Source organism: Halichondria panicea, chromosome 16 (genome assembly GCF_963675165.1).
Source record: "Halichondria panicea chromosome 16, odHalPani1.1, whole genome shotgun sequence".
Lineage (NCBI taxonomy): Eukaryota > Metazoa > Porifera > Demospongiae > Suberitida > Halichondriidae > Halichondria > Halichondria panicea.
The window spans coordinates 1,962,496-1,983,176 of record NC_087392.1 but is presented as its reverse complement, the minus strand read 5'-3'; the positions used below and the strand labels follow the sequence as shown (position 1 = coordinate 1,983,176).

At 43.7% G+C, this 20,681-nt stretch overlaps 4 protein-coding genes across 5 annotated transcripts; 2 read left to right on the top strand and 2 right to left on the bottom strand.

The window, feature by feature from the left end:
• Positions 1 to 185: 185 nt before the first annotated feature.
• Positions 186 to 4,030, top strand: LOC135349934 (LON peptidase N-terminal domain and RING finger protein 3-like). Its single transcript, XM_064548598.1, has 9 exons — positions 186 to 787; positions 899 to 1,017; positions 1,284 to 1,409; positions 1,475 to 1,837; positions 1,934 to 2,070; positions 2,271 to 2,441; positions 2,921 to 3,111; positions 3,291 to 3,367; positions 3,729 to 4,030. The coding sequence occupies exons 1-9, from the start codon at positions 250 to 252 to the stop codon at positions 3,930 to 3,932; spliced, it is 1,926 nt and encodes a 641-aa protein (XP_064404668.1). The 5' UTR covers positions 186 to 249; the 3' UTR covers positions 3,933 to 4,030.
• LOC135349979 (COMM domain-containing protein 5-like) lies at positions 3,998 to 7,578 on the bottom strand. Of its 2 annotated transcripts, none has more exons than XM_064548662.1 (7): positions 7,377 to 7,578; positions 7,164 to 7,318; positions 6,901 to 6,929; positions 6,513 to 6,563; positions 6,360 to 6,455; positions 6,232 to 6,307; positions 3,998 to 4,162 (listed from the first exon to the last, which is right to left on the bottom strand). In XM_064548662.1, exons 1-7 carry the CDS (start codon positions 7,525 to 7,527, stop codon positions 4,061 to 4,063), a joined length of 660 nt encoding a protein of 219 aa, XP_064404732.1. In that variant the 5' UTR covers positions 7,528 to 7,578; the 3' UTR covers positions 3,998 to 4,060. The 2 variants fall into 2 exon arrangements, with proteins under 2 accessions (XP_064404732.1, XP_064404733.1); XM_064548663.1 differs by lacking the exon at positions 3,998 to 4,162 and adding an exon at positions 6,063 to 6,136.
• Positions 7,579 to 7,622: 44 nt separating this feature from the next.
• Positions 7,623 to 12,776, top strand: LOC135349918 (deleted in malignant brain tumors 1 protein-like). Its single transcript, XM_064548578.1, has 18 exons — positions 7,623 to 7,774; positions 7,847 to 8,011; positions 8,066 to 8,230; positions 8,546 to 8,716; positions 8,840 to 9,007; positions 9,094 to 9,276; positions 9,348 to 9,686; positions 9,867 to 10,034; positions 10,082 to 10,270; positions 10,340 to 10,504; positions 10,634 to 10,816; positions 10,947 to 11,123; positions 11,192 to 11,356; positions 11,538 to 11,663; positions 11,834 to 12,010; positions 12,065 to 12,223; positions 12,276 to 12,411; positions 12,509 to 12,776. Exons 1-18 carry the CDS (start codon positions 7,699 to 7,701, stop codon positions 12,624 to 12,626), a joined length of 3,030 nt encoding a protein of 1,009 aa, XP_064404648.1. The 5' UTR covers positions 7,623 to 7,698; the 3' UTR covers positions 12,627 to 12,776.
• Positions 12,587 to 20,679, bottom strand: LOC135349997 (leucine--tRNA ligase, cytoplasmic-like). The gene is made up of 22 exons (XM_064548687.1): positions 20,521 to 20,679; positions 20,201 to 20,401; positions 20,102 to 20,107; positions 19,958 to 20,038; positions 19,567 to 19,857; positions 19,209 to 19,453; positions 18,488 to 18,801; positions 18,357 to 18,433; positions 18,106 to 18,300; positions 17,706 to 17,869; positions 17,449 to 17,514; positions 16,508 to 16,729; positions 16,329 to 16,415; positions 16,064 to 16,259; positions 15,483 to 15,659; positions 15,020 to 15,265; positions 14,765 to 14,833; positions 14,503 to 14,640; positions 14,030 to 14,248; positions 13,530 to 13,634; positions 13,204 to 13,311; positions 12,587 to 13,092 (listed from the first exon to the last, which is right to left on the bottom strand). The coding sequence occupies exons 1-22, from the start codon at positions 20,524 to 20,526 to the stop codon at positions 12,769 to 12,771; spliced, it is 3,537 nt and encodes a 1,178-aa protein (XP_064404757.1). The 5' UTR covers positions 20,527 to 20,679; the 3' UTR covers positions 12,587 to 12,768.
• Positions 20,680 to 20,681: the final 2 nt, after the last annotated feature.

Here is a 20,681-nt window from a genome sequence, read left to right as displayed (position 1 = left end):
GTACTATATGTGTGCAAGCTCCACCCATCACTCTATAACGTCGGTCTGATTGTAGCATTTGTTTTGCATGCTCCTATACCTGTTGCACTGGTAAAGGAGCGCCTTTTAAAATACTAAAAATAGGCAGAGGAGGAGATAGCTACGCCCCATTATGCAGCTGCATCCGCTCGCTGGCCAGTCCCATTGTCACTTCTGAGGATTGGTAGACTACATACACGTACGTACCTAGCTAAAAACTCTAAAGCCGTAATGGATGGAGGAATAATAGCTCAAGATCATCGCTACACTAAGGACAAGGGCCCTGAATTTATTGCTACTCCATTGGCATTGTGCTCACACATTTGCAGTGAACTGTTCACTCAACTGAGGACCAAACTGAACGGAGTTATGACCAACTGTAGCAGGCAATCCAGAGCTCTGTTTGATGTGTCAAAGGACAAGCTAACATCAACAACAGGACAGAAACATTTGAGACCACCAAACACAAGCCTGTTTGACTGCTTTTACTGTGAAGGATTCATGTCACATCCCGTGTGTCTCCCTTGTGGCCACTCCATGTGCAAAACCTGTATAGACAAGCTCAGCAGCCGGGCATGTCCGAAATGCAAAGAGGTGATAACAACACGTGAGCCTGGACACAAGCCGACTCTCATGATGCGAAACGTTCTCAAGAAATGTTTCCCTGAGTGGGTGGAATCGTGCGAGTTTCGAGAGACCGGTAACACCTTTGCCAATGAAGGAGACTTCCCTTTGGCCATTGAGTGGTATGAAAAGGCCATCAGCACGGGTGAGTGCATGCCTCCTGTGTCGTACACCCCTCAGGGCTGCCTAAGTATCGCTGCAATCTCATCCACGTGGGCATACTGATAGTCATAATTATTGTCTTTTTCTTTTTTAGGTGTTAAAGATCATCGTGTCTATGGGAACCGGTCGAGATCGTACCTGGCAGTCAATGATTTGGTCCAAGCACTGGCAGATGCTGAAATGGCATGTACCATAAGACCATTTTGGAAAAAGGTGATACTCGGCATTGCTTATTTGCATGTTGTTCAGCCTAAAACATCATTCATGTATATACAAGATGGGAGTGGTCGGTTACACTAAGTTCTGTAGCCACATTTCTGCCGACAAATAATTGCTAATGTAAAGGTTAATACAACAGTTGATATGCAATGCAATTTCCTCTGACAATGTGTTCACCATCACCTATCCTCGTCCTCACATGCATGCAATGCAACTGTTTTGTCCGCACAAACTAATTTTGTACTGTAATTAAATCTCAGGGTCATTTTCGAAGAGCGAGTGCTTTTGAGAAATTGGGAAAATGGATGGAAGCAATCGCTGCTTATCTCCTGTGTGTTTACTTATCTAAAGGAGACGACAATTCTATCATATTTAAAGTCTGTCAGGTCAGTTATAGTGCATACACCTTTCTCACCTGTTTCATCTCAGTGTGTTTCTTCTCACCTTGTAGCTATTGGACAAACATATGTCAGAATTCACCCAGTACGAGCGGAGTATGGTTCCCCAGGGCTACCCCATGTCTGGTGTCAAGCTGAGCAAAGATGGATTCACTGGGTACTCCTCCCTAACCCCTACTATTGATAAGATTGTGGAGCTCTGCATTAGCGGGATAGCGCTGGCAAATGACGGATACGTGCCACCAGATGTTGAGGCTGTAGACATGGATATCAGTGAGTTTGAATGCAGTCTCTGTACAGGTGTTGTCTACGAGCCTGTGACGGTCACGTGTGGGCACTCTTTCTGCTGTTCATGTTCGAGGAGAGCCTTTGACCACTCACACACCTGCCCTGTCTGCCGAACAGTGCTTTATGAGGTTTGTTGGTGTGTTTTGTAAACAGAATATTTTGTGTTTGAAATTCCTTTCATAAAATGCAACCTTATAGCATGGTGTTTCTGCTCTCTTCTGCAGTTCTTCCAGGCCTATTCACATAATTTTGGAGTGGTGAAAGTTGATGAAATGTTGAGCACCATTGTCCAGTTCCACTTCCCTTTACAGTACCAGGAAAAGAAATCTCTAAACGAGGCCGAGTTAATGCGGAGCTTTAGGTGATGACACAACATTTGTCTATCAGCATGTGCAATAGTTCCAACATTATGTAATCCAGTGTAATTCTCAAGTGAATCCATGGCAATGAATTCAATGAATTCGTTTGGAGCGTGAGATACCCACCACACTGAACATGCTGATTATATAACAACACTGATTGTGTGTTCACTATTATAATTAGTGTATGTTCCATTTTCAGAGTGGGCACTAGTGAGTCAGAGCCTCTGCCAATATTCGTGTGCACTCAATCCCTGCCTGGTATCCCCTGTCCTCTGCATGTGTTTGAGCCTCAGTATCGACTCATGATTCGGAGATGTCTCGAAAGTGGTAGCAGACGATTTGGAATGTGTCCAGCAGCTATCGATAATGGGTAAGTTAATTGGGAAAGGGCCATCACTGTATGTCTATCTCTTCTAGCAGTTTTGGCTATAATGGTTCTGGAGGGCTACGTAGTATAATTATTGCCACATTTTTGTAGGAAATTAATCAGGTGCAAAAGTCCACTTTGCATATTTGGTAGCCTACATGCACAACACTGAATTAAGCTATTGTAAACACACACACACACACACACACACACACACACACACACACACACACACACACACACACACACACACACACACACACACACACACACACACACACACACACACACACACACACACACACACACACACACACACACACACACACACACACACACACACACACACACACACACACACACACACACACACACACACACACACACACACACCACACACACACACACACACACACACACACACACACACACACACACACACACACACATACACACACACACTCACATACACACACACACAGTACCAGTTTTGCTGACTTTGGCACAGTTCTCTATATCAACTCAGTGGAATACACTCCTGATGGTCGATCACTCGTCAAGACTATTGGAGAGCGGCGATTCAGAGTGGTGAGGCGTGATGTTGTCGACGGCTACCATCTGGCATGGGTAGAGTTTGTGTTTGACGAGAGAGTAACAGACAAGAGCAAGATAGGTGAACACATTACAGAGCTGTTTACTTTACCTGTAGTGTTTGGTACTTATGGATATTCTTGGTACTGTTAACGGGAAGAACACTACTGACAACACTCTTTGTAGAAGCTATTAGAGTTACGATATGGTGTACATAACCTGAGTTGAAAGTGTTGAAAGTGTATGTTTCCTTTTCCACAGAGGCCCTAAGAGTGTTGCAGACTGAAGTGTATTCGCATGCTAAGAAATGGCTAGATGCTCTACCATTGTCTGTAAAGGTGAGCTCTACAGGCTAGCAACACTCATAGCAACCTTTATGCAAATTTCAGTTTCTTATAATTATGATAATGTATTGCGTCTCTATGGTTTCCCAATACAATATACCAGGAACCTGCTAAGCAAACAGATTGTTACGTGTTCTTTGGTAATCACCTACTTATAGCCTTGCATGGACAATAAATAGGCCTTCTAACTGTAGTAGAGAGGTACACACACAATTCGTTTTTAACCTATAACCTTTGGGAATTCATTTGTAGTTTACGTATGTATGCCCAACCCCGTAGCCATTTGTATTGACATGTGAAGGCTGCATAAATTATAACAAAAAGAAGCCCTCTTTTCAATTTTCTCTCCATGCAGGAGCTGATGATGCACACAGCATGCAGTCCCCTCCCCCCTATTGAAAAGATCCCGGAGGTCTGTCCCAATGGCCCCATGTGGGTGTGGTGGTACATCCACACCAGCCCCATCTCTCAGCAGCAGAAATTGGACATGTTTACTTGCACCTCATTAGCACAGAGACTACTCAATCTCAGAAATGCCTTACCCGTTGTTAATCGCTAATTATTTATTATTTGTTGGGTGCATTTTTTTGAACTTCATTTTTTCTATGCATGCAAAGTTTCATCTTTACACTAGAAAGAATTATTTCGAAACACAAACTGTACAAGTGAACAAAACGTAACATATTTTTAGTCTCCAAGCTTGAGTACATTTCTCTTCTCTAAATCCTCCATTTCTTTGAGAATATAAGCCACATTGTAGCGTAGCTCATGGAACTTGCTCACAGGGACCTGCATGTACATGTATATACACGAAACACACTCAAATGATATACACAGAGCACGCAATAGAATACAGCAGCTGTGTTGTTCAGAGGTGGTGGTTTAACACGAATGGTAATACAACTGTGAGCTAAGGCTATACAGTTTGTTTCTCAACTTGTTTTATTGGTCAAAGCTTTTCTTCGCTAGTGTAGCGATTCATCAGGACAATGAGAAGTGACTTTAAAGTGGTATGAGAAGGATGATAATTATTATCATAAGTTATTTTAGAGACACTAAATTTTGCGGATTGCCCAAACTAAACATTTCAAGGATAGTGGTTCAAATGACCACACCCCTACAGTAGAGAGGTTTCAATATACCGGATGTAAACCAATTTTTGAGGCGCTAAATTTTCGTTTTTCTGGGTCAATCCTCGAAAATGAAAGCACCGCAGGTGCTGATGCCTCGGTGGAGATGCCAAAGCTACATAACATAACATAAAGCTTAATTTATACACATGATGAACATTTTTTCATGCAAACTCGAAGAGTGGGTAATGATCGACCATGATTGTTGTTAAAAACGATTGTTAAAAACGATCGATGCCAAAGCTAAAATGAATGGCTGCCATCAGCAGAGCCTTGCAGCTCTCTTCTCACTCTTGCAGCTACCAATAGCTAGCGTTCTAGTGCAGAGCTAACTACAAAGTAGAGTAGCAACACTCGGTGAACAAGTTTGGCTACGTGCTTTTCTGAAAAGGCTGCAATGGCATTCCAAGTACTAAGCAAAACTAGGCATAACTCAAGAACGAAGCATTATTATGCAAGTCCACGAATGAAAACATGACTAGAAGCCCTTACTATAGAAATATATATATAGAAACTCTTACTTGCACTTCATTGATCCTTGAGCAGCTGTAGCAGTCTACACACACAGACACACAAACACACTATCGTATACCTCGCTTGCGCATGCACACCGAGGCATAATAACCCTCTATATGGTATACAGTAGACTCTCGTTAATCCGGTCACCCTTGGGACCATGCAGCTTGGCCGGAATAGCGAGGCGGCTGCAACTCAGGTAATAGCCGCGGCTTAAAAACGACCTTAACTCGAATCTAATGACTACTTTTGCGGTTCTTGTCTCGAGGATAATGTAGGATAATGAATCATTCTGTTCTCTATTTAAGTGTAATCTAATTTTATTTGCTAAACCACACCCAAAATGTCATATCCGGCCGTAATATACGTATAAAATTACATTGAAAACCTTGTTTGGGACACAGCCAGCACTGGCCGGTAAACGGAATAGCGAGTGGCTGTACTTTAGGGTGAGTTTTGTGCAGTAAACATAATTATGCCTCGGTGCGCATGCGCAAGCGAGGTATACGGTAGTGTGTTTGTGTGTCTGTGTGTGTGTCTGTGTATCTGTGTGTCTGTGTGTGTGTCTGTGTATCTGTGTGTCTGTGTAGACTGCTACACCTGCTCAAGGATGAATCAAGTGCAAGTAAGAGTTTCTATAGGCTTCTAGTCATGTTTACTTGGATTTTAATTCGTGGATGTGCAAAATAATGCTTCGTTCTCGAGTTATGCCTAGTTTTGCTTACTTGGAATGCCATTGCAGCCTTTTCAGAAGAGCACGTAGCCAAACTTGTTTACCGAGTGCTGCTACTCTACTTAGTAGTTAGCTCTGCACTAGAACGCTAGCTATTGGTACCTGCAAGAGTGAGAAGAGAGCTGCAAGGCTCTGCTAATGCAGCCATTAATTTTAGACTTGAACTTTTGGCATCGATCGTTTTTAACAACAATCATGGTCGATCATTACCCACTCTTTGTGTTTTTGCATGCCATGTATTAGTAGCTTTATGTTATGTAGCTTTGGCATCTCCACCGAGGCATCAGCACCTTCGGTGCTTTCATTATAGCTAGAATTCTGTGCCAAGCCAAATGGCCGGTATATCGAGGTGGCCGTACTTCAGAGAGCCGGAATAGCGAGAGCCTACAGTATAGAACATACATTTGTACGAAACGTAAAAACATAGCACACAGGTGTTTACTGTGTGCTTATGTTTTTAGGTGGTGGTCTAACCTCACCTCAAACGTTTTGATGGCTCCATTCGAGAGGGTCATCTCCATCAATATAGATGGTTCCAGCACTCGGTGAAGGGAACTGTATGGGGGTGGAGTCAACAGTAGCTATGGTTATGATAGTCAATCTGCACCTGTTGGAAATAGTAACATCAATCCTCCATCTTACAGAGTCCATCTTTGGCAGAGCTACTCGTCTCTCCACTTGTGCTCTCTCTAACTTGGCTCTCCTGTAATTATCAAATTAGATTATCAAATTAAATCGTGACGATTAATGTCTGGCTCACTTTGATCCTGTAACTGCACTCCCCATATCAGTGACTAGCTCAACTGGCATCCTATAGTGAGAAAACACAATTAAACACACACACCTATAAGAACATTGTACAGTAGATATTGACGATCTAACCAATACACGAATGTACTTGTGCGCCGTGGACGTAGGGGTAGAGTGATTAGTGTGTGTGTGTGTGTGTGTGTGTGTGTGTGTGTGTGTGTGTGTGTGTGTGTGTGTGTTGTGTGTGTGTGTTGTGTGTGTGTGTGTGTGTGTGTGTGTGTGTGTGTGTGTGTGTGTGTGTGTGTGTGTGTGTGTGTGTGTGTGTTGTGTGTGTGTGTTGTGTGTGTGTGTGTGTGTGAATACACAAAAATGAGCTGTTGAGCGAACTACAAACTCACTTAATTGCTTGTAAGTCTTCCTTCACGATCTGCAATGTGAATGGACACAATGGTACATTTACTAATGACAGGGAGGTGTGGTGTGGCTACTACACACGCACACTTGATGTCTAGCCAGCTCGTTAAGAGACACCCTGCATGCAACGCCCACCTAACCGTCTAATGATGTAAGAAACATGATAGTCTTGCCAGAAAAACTTGATTAATTGGTGAACCTGTGCTGTAGCCTATTGCTAATGGCGAGGTGTGAAAAGTATGTTTACCTCAGGTTTAAGTCCGGGTGTACGGAGTGCTGACGTCAGCAGTGATAGCATTCCTGCAAACAACGCTCTGACTGTTTCCTGTGAGCACTTTGGACCTTGTAGAGCTGTCAACTGATCCTCGTACCCCTCTCCCATCTCCACATGCATCACAACACCTGCAAAAATACATACAGCAGACTACATGAAACCGAAAGTGCGATATGTGGTCCATACATTTCAGAATCTTTCTGAGGGTGGTATGGTCCACTGTTTTTGATAGCTGAACTAGCTTTTTGACTTCTGAGGGCAGCTTGATCCCATAGAATGGTGTTCTGTCTGCTGCTATACCACTTCCACTGTGAGAGATCACTTGAATCATAGACATCTTGAGCGTTTCTTGTTGAAAACCACTCCCCTAGCAATAAACGAGCCCCTCCCTCCTTTTTTGTATCACATGCAGGGAAATCTCATTGCGCATGCGTCACTGTGTTATAATGGCCTACAAATAGAGGTGAGCTCTCTGTTAAACTTTATATGCAGTCCTGCTTACTATTTCATGGCAACCAATATGCTGCAGGTGACTTTGCTGCTTCTAATAGCAGTATGCTCTAGCAACGGACAAGATACCCAATGTAAGCTAGTCTATATAGTCTTAGTAGGAGGTATTCTCTGTTCATGTAATGTGAGCACTTGTTGACTTGCAGCTAGTTGCACTACAAGAGGAGATGTGAGGCTTGTTGGTGGGAGCAACTCTAGAGAAGGGAGAGTTGAGGTGTGTCTCAACAATGAATGGGGGACGGTGTGTGACGATCTCTGGGATGATCAAGACGCTGCAGTGGTGTGCAAGCAACTTGGCTTCTCTGCAAATGGTATATATATTATACTATCATAAATTGTGTCCATAATTTAGTTGAGATTTGCAGGAGCCATTGCTGTCTCAAGGGCACACTTCGGAGAGGGTAATGGAACAATCCATCTGGACAATGTGGCATGTGTCGGAGAGGAGGGTGTTCTATCTGACTGTCCTACGCAAGGCGACCTCGACCCCAACTGTGGTCATGCAGAAGACGCTTCAGTTATTTGCCTGCGTGAGTTGACTGATTTGTTATGCTGGTTCCTAGACGTAGACATATGTATGATCTAGACCTGGGTGCTACGCTCTTGTACTGACTATAAATTGTAAAGTGCAGATTCAATGTTGATATGAACAGTGTACACACTGGGAGCATGACTAAATGTTGATATTGAACAGTGTACACACTGGGAGCATAACTAAATTACAATACATCCTATGAAAGGTTGTTTTCGAAGCTAATAGCTGAAGTTTAGTATGATTTTCCTTTATAAACATTATGCTCAAATAAGTTAGTAGGATTTTAGCTACAAAATGTTCTCCATTACAGCTGAAAACTTCACTTGTAACGATGGACAAATCCGATTGGCCAATTCAGACAAGGAATACGAAGGAAGGGTGGAGATCTGCTTCAACAATCGCTATGGTACCGTTTGTGATGATGGTTGGGACAATGTTGATGCGTCTGTGGTCTGTGGTCAGCTTGGATTCCAAAGAAAAGGTCAGTTCCAACTCTTGCAGACATCCTGTACGTATTATTGGCGTCTGCAACACCTGCTAATTTTGTTACATACCAAGTCTCAATACTTGGCACAATGCAACTGTGTACATCTTACTCTCCCAGGAGCCATCGGTGTAGGCAGAAGCCAGTTATTCGGAAGTGGATTTGGAACCATTTATTTTGATGATGTGGCATGTACTGGAAGCGAGACCAATCTGACACAATGTCCACACAGAGGAGTAGGTGTTAGCAACTGTTTCCATGGGGAAGACGTTGGAGTTATCTGTAAATGTGAGTTGCCTAATCTGTCCCAAAGAGATACAGTGACTACTAGTTCAATTCATTACATAATTTAATTTGTTTTGTCTAACCTGCAGCTCCGGATGGACCCACTGTCTGTAACGATACAGACCTGAGGCTCGTGAATGGTAGAATGCCCAATGAAGGTAGAGTGGAGGTATGCTACAACAACCATTGGGGCACGGTCTGTGACGACTTTTGGGATGCACTAGACGCTCAAGTTGTGTGCAGACAGATGGGGTTTGCAACTCCAGCTAATGGTAAGCACATATATAATATACAATATGATGCTTACAACAATTGAAAAATTCTTTCCAACTATTGCTCACAGCATCCATTGCTTTGGTGGGAGGAGCGTTTGGAGCTGGAGAAGGAATCATTTTCCTAGACACTGTTCAGTGCTCTGGTGGAGAGCTCTCTCTCAGTGAATGCCCATCAGACCCACTTGGCACAAATAATTGTGGCCACACTGAAGATGCTGCCGTGTTTTGTCATAGTGAAGAGGTTACATGCAAAGAAGGAAACATTCGATTGGCCGATGGGCCAGATGGGAGGGAGTACGAAGGGAGACTGGAGATATGCATCAACAATCATTGGGGAACGGTGTGCGATGATCGCTACAATATGGCAGAGGCAAAGGTCGTGTGTACAGAGCTTGGATTCACAAATGGTACATCATTAATTTGCATGTAGCAGACATATTTTGCTCTACGTGCATATGGCACACGTTAAAAGTAGCTAAGTAGATTAGAGCAGCGGCATATGCATGCCAATTGCATCACGCTCTCATTAACACAAAACGGCATGTCTATTGTAGAGGATGTTTATTATGAGAAGTTTCACTTCACAGGTTCGCCTCTGCCCCTGCCAAGAGCATTCTTTGGAGAGGGTGTGGGTATGGTATGGCTGGATGATCTAGAGTGTACTGGAATGGAAATGTCGCTGCTGGAATGTGAACACAACGGAGTCGGGCAGAGCAACTGTAGGCACTCTGAGGATGTCAGCATTATTTGTCCATGTAAGTGCAATTACTTTTAGTGTATGTCTGACTATCTTTATAATCAGTACCCGAGGGTCTGCCAAAAGATTGTGAGAATGGAAACGTACGATTGGTCGGAGGGGAAATGAGCAGTGAAGGAAGAGTTGAGATATGCTTCAATGGTCGTTGGGGCACAGTTTGTGATGATGGATGGGGCCAAGCGGACGCTGCAGTCGTATGTAAACAGCTTGGATACGATTTGGCAACTACCAATAGTAAGCTGTTGTTTTTAATCCACTGTAATTATATTATACTTATTCTCATGTGCTCTTCCAATTATTCAGACTCCCTGGCAGCTGTTGAAGGTCTGTTTGGATCTGGAGAGGGTCCGATCCTTTTGGACAATGTCCAGTGTTCGGGAGACGAAGAATCAATACTGGCCTGCCGTGCAGAGGAGCTAGGAATGACTAACTGTCGTCATACGGAGGATGCAGGAGTCGTATGCCCTTGTAAGACACGCTTAGTAATTATTTGCAGCCAAACTTTGTCAGCAATTGATTGGCGCCTTATGTGTAATTGCTCACACTTAAATTATTATTATGACCTGAAGACCAAACATTGATTTATAATTTTTACAGCTGCTATAAATCAAAGACTGTGTGAGGACGGTGAGATACGACTGGTGGGTGGAGCTGATCCGAGTGAAGGGAGGGTGGAGATGTGCTTCAACAGCAAATGGGGCTCAGTATGTGCATCTAGCTTCGACAACAGAGAGGCCCAGGTCACCTGTCGGAATCTGGGCTTTGATATGGACAAAACTCGTGAGTTTGTCTAGGGTGTGTGCAACAACTTACAATTAATATGACATGCATACATTTTTTGTCTATGTTCTACAGAAGTAAATACTAGTGTACATAATGATAGCTGCATGTATACATACTGTGTACACAGGTAGTGTGCCTGTTTTGAGGGGTGGTTTCGGTGAAGCTTCAAGTCCGATCTTCCTGCGAGCCCTCGGGTGTGTGGGTACAGAGAATACGTTTCTCCAGTGTCCAAGAGCATCTGTCACCTTTAGTACCTCCTGTGGCCTATTCTCTAGTACAACTGTGGCAGCTGTCATTTGCACAGGTAGGGCCGGGTTTTATCACATTTTGTTTTTGAATCAAATTAACAATGCTTGTATGATGACGTTTCAGATCAGCCATGCACTGAGGGGGACTTTCGTGTTACTGGAGGGGATGGAGTGACTAATGGAAGACTGGAGGTGTGTGTGGGGGAGCTGTGGGGGACAGTGTGCACCACTGACTTCAATGATACTCTTGTTTCTCAAGCTTGTACCTCATTGGGTCAGCAAGGAAAAGGTGAGGGCAGTAACAGTAACTGCATGTTGTTACATACATGATAGCATTTATATACTTTTCTTACAAAAGTGATATGCGTGTGTGTAATTGAGAACTTTTATTCTTGGAGTGCGTATTTTTGTATTAATAGAGTGTTGTTGCATTGTTATGAAGAAGCTATAGCTAGTATTTGATTTTACAGATTTCACTAAAGTGCCTGGAAGTTTCTTTGGAGCCAGTTCTAGGCCAACATTCAGGGCCACGGCACTAGGGCAGTATCAGGAGATGCCTTGTGGAACTGGAGGGAGTGTTGGCCTCTTTTGCTTGGGTGAGCTACAAATGATATTATGTGTACACGCATGCAGTATACAAATGTTATGGCCTATATAACCATTGTCAGTATAAATAACTAGTTGCATGGTCTTTATGGTTCAGCCTTATAATTATTAGTATACAATGCCCTTTGTTTTCTTGTCCCCATCATCTAATTCCCTCTAGCCCAAGGAGCAGAGAGGGTGTGCCAGTCAGGAGAAGTGAGGCTGGGTGATGGTGGGGACGTCTCTCAAGGACGAGTGGAGGTGTGCTTCAACAACATCTGGGGGACAGTGTGTGATGACTCATGGGACGACAACGCTGCAGCTGTCGTGTGCAGACAACTAGGACTGCAAGAAGAAGGTAATATAGCAATACCATTGTGGATATGTGTATGATGTTGTACTATTCATGCAGGAGCTATGGCCAAATTTTTTGAAGGGGGAGAGTCAGTGCCCATTCTTCTTGACGACATAAAGTGTACAGGGGAAGAGTCTACCTTATTTGAATGCTCTCGTACAAACATTGGACGCCATAACTGTCAACACAATGAAGATGCCGGTGTGGTGTGTACAAGTGAGTCTATAACTACTTGCCATGCCAATTGTTATGTTTTGTGGGTTTGCAGGAAAGCCGCTGGTTGATGATGGCAGCTCTCAGAGAACTGAAGCTGTGGCTATTACTGTACCCATTGTGGTGATTGTTGTGATCTTGTTGGCAGCCATAACAACAGCGGCTATACTAGTCATCTACCTAAACCACAAGTGAGTTTAACCGTGCACCTATAACTCCCATTTATGCACTCCTGTTATTATACATGTTCTGGAAATGGGTGTGTGTGTTGATACATGTTTTGTTTAGGGTGAAGTCTCAACAAACTGACATCACACCAATCGTGGAGGCTGAAGTTGGCATTCCGTTCGATAATGAACAAGAGGATCCTAAGAAAACATATTTCAATCATGAAGAACAGTTATAAACATTCACACCATCACTCAAAAAATACAGTCATAACAAACAAAACAATAGTCAGTATTTGTACTTCTTTTTATATATGCATCGATCAAAAATCAGCTGTTTTTAAACAATAATATTATTCCAAAATAACATAAATTGTTCATTTAAGACATGTCCACAGTGTATTGCATGTGAGTGCCAAGGGATTGTGAGGTGTCTCCATCGACCAACACCAGAGACCCACTTGACAGCTGGAACTTGGCCTCATGTCCAATCCTTTCCACCTCATTTGTTGCTCCGTACACGGGGATGGAACGGGAGTCGGTCTCGTATCGAAAAAGTTCCATCTTGAGGTTGCCGGGGACACCGCTTGTCCTACGGATACGGTCCACCACCTGTGAGTGTTTGTCTCCATTGTAAACTGGCAGTTGCACCGTGAAGTAGGGGGTCGAGACTTGGGGGTTAACCATCGTGACTAGGACGAATTGCTGTGTGTGTGTGGGGAGGGAATGATTTACCGTACCTACATGCAATAACTATATGTAACTCAATGCATTGTAATTAAGGGGATTAATTTTTGTTTGCAAATAGCAACCAACCTCATATGGTTGTGCAGTAAAGACAGTGATGGGCTTTCCAGGAATGCACTCGTCCGCAATCTTAGCCTCTGTTGAGTCTGACACACTCTTTACCCAAATCTCTTTCAGCTGTGAGCAGTAACAAAAGGAACAGTGAAACTTGAGTACATGTATCCATAGTGACCACCAAGAGTACATGAATAGCTACATGTACAAGTACTCCTGTGATTACAGTAAGAGAAGCAGAGGTAGGGATGGCCAGTAATGTACAAAAAGTACTGAATAGTAATCCACAGAAGCTATTATTGTATGTACAGACACAGCTGTACGTATGAATCGATACTTACGTCAAGAGATCGGACAAGATAGTTAATGTTTCTCTCCAGAGTGGCTTTCTCATCAAAGGGAACTCTCAAGTCCAGAGCCTCCATTCCTTTCTCCCCGAGGGCACTCTGTGTGCAAACACAAACACAGTCAACAATACACACAGACTGAGCTAAATCACATAATGGATTATTCATCTGCATAATAGTACATATCAGTACATTGTAGCAGACAAAACTTGCTCACAGTGGCTCCATACGCCCTAATACAGTGGCTCCATACGCCCTAATACAGTCAGGTTAAATAAATACCTATAGCATGTGTGTTAGCAGGGCACCTCCGTAACAGATAGTACACGTGCTGAGCTAATAATTATTGCTAACCACAAAATAAATATGGCCGGTTGGCTACTCTCTTTTATAAGCGGAGGCAACAAATATAAAGAAGAAGATGATTCCTACATTGGACTTGTTACTAGCATTTTGAGCTATAAATTGTAAGGAAACTATATACATGTACTCACCTTCACCATAGCAACAAAAGGCATGAGTTTCTTCATGTAAGGCTTGACATCTGGTATGGTTTTAAGCTTCTCTAAGACCTCTTTATTAGGAGGTAGACTAGGATTGCCGTTAACACCACACATCTCTTTCAGCTTCACCAACACCTGGTGCTGCCATTTAGGATACTCGAGAGCAACGTACACTACACCATACTCAGGTCGAGCAGATGACCCAGACTTCTAATAAGGAGAGGAAAAGATAAACATATTCAACAAATTTACAATGTATATCTACATAATGCAGGATCTGCCCACAATGGTAGGTGGTGGTCTAACCCACCTCTTAGACCTAGTATACCAAATATATTAGGAAGCAAATTTGTGTGCTGAATTGAAATTGAAATACTGGGCACATACATACCTGTACATACATCACCCATTCACTCCATGAGCACTAACAGCTTCACACAACCACCCCCTTCTCACACACACACCTTCCCCTTCATATCCATCATCTTCCTCAGCCGTACTCTAAACTCGTGAGATACGAATGTGAGGTAGTCAGCCTCCTTGAGGAGAAACAGCTCTACTTCCCCAGCCACCGGCCACACTGCATTCATGATGGTCTCCGTCTGTAGGGGGCAAAGGTCAATACAGATACACACCACAGATACACAAACTTTGTGATCGGAAGGCAATATATCAAGAGTGACACAGCATGGTACAAACTACTACACACTGTTGTTGTTGTCTGACCTTTCCAAGCAGGGTCCAGATGTGCTCTGAGATGTGTGGACAGAAGGGGCACAAGAGAAGAGCTTGGATCTAGAGAGAGAGAGAGAGAGAGAGAGAGAGAGAGAGAGAGAGAGAGAGAGAGAGAGAGAGAGAGAGAGAGAGAGAGAGAGAGAGAGAGAGCACCACATGTCATCAAATGGCTCTCACCTCACTATAATGATGCTATACTACAATTATGATCCAATAAACAACTCTACACACAACAAACTGTTATACCTCAATGAATTTCTTCACCACGACCCAATTCATTCCGTCTCCAGCAGCTGTGATGTCACGGTAATGATCACGGGCAGTCTGGAGGTCATAGAATCCACTCTTGAGGGCATCACGATACATCATGTTCTCGTAGGCCTCGTCAGCCAACCTGATGAGATGGTTCATTTCGTTGTCAAAGATACGGTCTTGATAATTGAAGTTGTCCCGAGAATCACAGCGGAGGGTCTCCTGACTTGTTACCATCTCCTGTGTGTGTGTGTGTGTGTGTGTGTGTGTGTGTGTGTGGGGGGGGGGTATAGACTTTTAGGCTCTAATTGACCTATCACATAATAATGGTATACACGTAAACATGCCATATCTTATAGATTTCCTGAAAGGCTATAAAATTGCAACTCTCAGTTAGCAATACACCAAATGCAAGGAGCTGTACTATTTGACCCATAGACTGATAGTGGTCCCTCACCTTGATCCACTCTACCTGAGAGTAGAGCCTGAGCAACCCAGCGTCTGCCATCTCAAACATGAAGTTGGCATCCTCAAGTGTGTCCCCAGCATCAGCGAGAGCTAGACGAGTGCCGTCAGCCGTGAACCTTTCTACTGACCCACTCATTGTCAGAAAGTTGCCAGTCGACTTTGACATCTGTCCAGAGGATGAGTAATACAGTTTGAATAAAGTATCAATACAATTTCATAATTAATATGTCAAGTCAACAGTATTTTGCGAGTATTTGGCTGAGTTGGCTAGAGTTCCAATTTTTTTTCTGAAAGCCCGTTCAGATGGTGTGATCAAATCTCAAAATTGAAACGGGACAAATTCACATTTTCGAAGAAAAAAGAAGTCAAAAAACAAGCCCAAAATAGACCTTAAATTTTAATACATAATCTGAAAGGCCTATCTCCAAGCTTTGTGATTGGATCAACAGCACTAAAGTTAGCCGTTCAAAGAAACAATGCTATAACTAATAAAAAATGTATGCACGAATGTGGGGAGGGGTACGTACTGTACAAAATGAAGATGAACAAAACACACAGCTCTGTAGATACCTTCTCTGAGTTGAGCATGAGGTGACCGTTACACCTGATGGCGTTGGGCCATCGACAACGCTCCTCTCCCCTCACAGGGGTGGGCCAGATGGCCTGGTGGTTGTACAGGAAGTAGGTGAGATGGTTCTGAATGAGGTCCTTGCCTGACACACGTAGGTCCAGTGGGTACCAGTAGTCAAACTCATTGCGGAGCTTCCTGGGGGGAGGGGGAGGGTGGTTCAATCGTAAGCACCGACTATTGTATTGAACTCATGATTATACTTACTTGAGGTGATCAGCTGGTATGTCTGATTGTGGTAGCTCTCCTCCAAAGAAGATGTAGTCCCACACAGCCTTCGTCAACTGCTCAGGTCTGAGAGTGGTGTGAATACAAAGGTCATATATGTAACCACATGTACTGTGCATGTATGCATTGTTTAACGTAGTGGTGATAATAATACTCACCTTATGCCTAGTGGGCCGGTCTTTGACCCGTCAACCACGCCCCCTTGCAGGAGGTAGGCCACAGAGTAGTAAGCCATGTAGATGGTAGAGTCTGATAGTGACTCGATGAGGTACTTCTCGTCCCAGGGGATACGAGTGCCCAGTCCGTACGAGCGAGAGCAGGCGTGCTCCTCCAGCCAATCAAGAGTGCCCAGGAAGTTGTTCCTAGCCTCGTCCGAATAGCTGAGCAGGGGAAAGATGAAAAACTCAGCACTTATCTTTATAGTAATGCGTAACATTGACGGAATAGCTGTACAGCTAAAGCATTGACCAATAGTAATTTATCAGATTTTTTAAATTGCATCAATAATACTAAAGCTACGGCTGTTGAAAGATTTTATTCAACTGCAACCCCCCCCTCCGTTTAATCAATGGTTCAGGGACTATTTCAGCTGCCAATTCTGTGTATTTGTATTTGATTCTACCTTTTAAATGGTATCATCAATTTGGGAGATGAATGAATTTTCCAATTTCGGCCATGGATTATATAGCCCATGGTCATAACAAATCATGGCCTTAACAAAATGCATTGTAAATGGATAGTCATAACTAATGTGCAATGGATTGCTCAATCTACTATTATAGTTATTTCTGACGGAATGAATAGAGTTACTTAATGCCGGGTAATCAATTAAGCTATTAGTGTCGCAACTTGTGTGTACGTAATCAAGTGATTGGAAATGCTACAGTGCAAACTCTGTGGCAAGAATTGACTGACTGTGCACAGTCAACTTCTCAACAGCAATAACTATAATACATGCTCATATTCTGTTCTATGTGTTCCATATTCCATTCTATTCCGCATTCCTCCTTTTAAAACATGCCGATTTCTATCTAGATAGCTGACAGAAAGGATTCCCAACTTAGCAGAGATTGCTAACACTCCCTCCCCGCCCACGTACGTTCTGACTCCCTCCAGAACAGTTCTTGTCTGTCCCTTCCACTCATCATCACCATAATCAAGGTACCTGTACAGTAAGAGAATCAATCTTGCAAAGAGTCACTTGTACCACTTGGCTAATTAAAGTATGTGAAAAATTGAAAAATGGAGTAAACTAAGAAGCCAATAGCAACAATAAGGGGCCATTCTCAATGCAATTAAAAGAATGTACAGGACTCTGGGTATAGGGTGAGTGCACAGTTGTGAGTAGCAACCTACCACTGGTCGCAGAGTGCAACAACACACTCGTCCCCAGAGCGAGAGATGACGACTCTCTCGGGCTCCTGGTACAGAATAGCCTCCTTGTTAGCCACCATATTGGCCTGGATCTTCTTCTTGGCATCTTGTACCTTGACTCCACTGAACTCTCCAATCGTCATCACCTGGAAGGGGGGGGGGGTTAAGTGTGTGTATAATATATATAGACCTGATACAAATACACTGTGTTGTGAAACTAGAAATTGAAATAACCTCAGGGCAATAATTATTGGTGGAGCCAGTCTGTCTAGTGTACAATTGTTTGTCTTCCCCTGAAACACCAACATTGTGTTAGAACACCAACATTGTGTTAGCCTTGCTTGTAGTAAGCCATACAAACCATTACACACAAGCAGCTCACCCCTTCATAGAAGGCTTTCAGATAAGTCATCTCTTTGGCTTGCTCCAGTTTCTGCTTATCATTCTGTGAGGCCACCTTTAGCTTGTCACAGGCGTACACTGCACAAAACTTGCCCATCTCAGGAATGGTTATAATGGCCACTGGCTCGTAGGGCATAACCATCTCATCCTTCACTCTAAACTTCTCACGGAAGGCCTGGAAAAGAAGATTACACAATGAGCGAAAGAATTAGAGAGCTGGTGATAACTGACCGGTTTTTTCTTGAGATCCCTGATAGCAGCGTAGTCATCAGGGGAGTCCGAAGGTACAGAGGTCACAATCCCCGTACCTACATCACGTGAAAGTTATTATAGCACAAGGTAATCCATGATCAAAAACCGACCTTTGTCCTCTTTGACAGTGAGCATGGGCAGAGTGTAGACCACATCATACACAGACAGTGGAGCTTTCAGCGGGAGCCCTAAAATATCCTCCCCCTTGATATTGAGAACGATCTCAAACTTTCCAAACTCTTTTGTGAATCCTTGATAGGCCATATTGGTAGCTGCCCTCTTAGTGCTGATGAAAACCTCTCCGTCTTTTGTCTTGAAGGCAATGTAGTTCATGTCTGGTCGTACCCAGCAGTTGGTTTGTCCATACATTGTCTCTGGTCTCAGTGTGGCCGCCACCAGGAACACAGGGGTCCCAGCCAGGGAACTGTGGGGGGTAATTAGTGTATTAACATGTACATGTACGAGAGGAACACAGGGGTCCCAGTCAGGGAACTGTGGGGGGTAATTAGTGTATTAACATGTACATGTACGAGAGGAACACAGGGGTCCCAATCAGGGAACTGTGGGGGGTAATTAGTGTATTAACATAATACATGTACGAGAGGAACACAGGGGTCCCAACCAGGGAACTGTGGGGGGTAATTAGTGTATTAACATAATACATGTACGAGAGAAACACAGGGGTCCCAACCAGGGAACTGTGGGGGGTAATTAGTGTATTAACATATTCGAGCACCATGCACAAAACAATAGATGGAAGAAATAACATACTGCTAATTGAACTTGAAGCTTGAGTATAATTTTTCTTTGTGCTATATGCCATGGGGATACCTCAGTTTCTGTGGGTAGGGCTCCAGGGCTTTCATCTTGATGACAGTGTACTCTTGTGGTCCCACTCCCTCCCCGGACGCTCGATCGTGGTCCATGCTCGGCTGACCGTCTTGAGGGGAGAATATTGTATACCTCTTCCCGAACTTGATCTTGCCGCGCTCCTTCAGAGTGTTGAAGTGCCAGCGGACAAACTTGTCATAGTATGGGTTGGTATCCGTGGTGATGAATGACCTACGCCAGTCCACCTGCAAGTCAACTCATTGTCACTGGACACTATTTATCACAGTTGAAATAATACATTACATTATCAGCACAGCTTATAATAATTATAATAATAATTCGTAGAACCCCCACGCACCCTGACTCCAAGAGCCCTGAGATCCGCCTGAGTGATGGGGGGGAAGTACGTGAGCCAGTGGGCGGAGTCAGCAAACTTCTTAATTTCCTCGTCCATGAGTCCGAGGCTCTTCATGATGTCCCACTGATGGACGCCCCCTCCTCCCTTGGTAGCCACCTTGCTATTGACCTTCTTGACTCTCTTGGTAGGGTCTACCTGTTTGGTGGGCTCAGCTGGCTTCACCTCCTCTTGAGGGAACACTGGCGGGTAACCAAACTCCTCCATATCACGTGTGAGCTTGTCTGCACATGCCTGTGTGGGGTGAGTGGTTAGGTGGTGAGTTCACGATAGAGGGATGAGGTGATGTGTATAATTATATAAGGGTATGAGGGTGTAGTGGGTGTGTTCTGACCTTGATAGGCATGCCAGTACAATGGAAGGCGAATGGGAAGAGGCATCTCTTTCCTTTGAGACGTTGGTAACCCACGGCAAACTATGAGGAAAAGCAGGCGAGAATCAATATAACAACAAATAGACGGTTGATTTGTTCACTTACCTCGCACTATAAACGTTCCAGGAACACAGGTGCAAAATGGTGGGGAGAGACAAAAGATTCCATTAATAATTAAGAGTGTAAGCATTTTCTTGAGAATACCTTGAGAATGGTGTAAGTATGTCCAAGATGGAGTCTGCCGTTCATGTAGGGATAGGGGAACGTCACAAAGTATTTGTTGGAGTGATCGAACTTATCCCCTACTTGGTCCTCGGAAGGGGCATCCATATAGAACACACCCTCTGCCTCCCAGCGACGCTGGACCTCCTGCTCAATCTCACGCAATGTGTCACGCTTGGCAAACTGTGCGTGTGTGGCATATTAAAGTAGACGTTCAACATTCATATATATGTGTACTCGTATTAAAGAATGGTTCGTGTAAGTTCAGCAAACATTATATCAACATGGTTATAAGAACTCACAGACATCTTGTATTATTGCTGAAGCTTTTACTTAGTAGTTATGGTTAAGGACTTAGCAATGACCTTCCAGTTTGCATGATTCGATTATGGTGCAACACACTACACACGTGGAGATTACCTCGAAACATGCCTTAGGCACTTGGCAGTAAGCAGCCACAGGA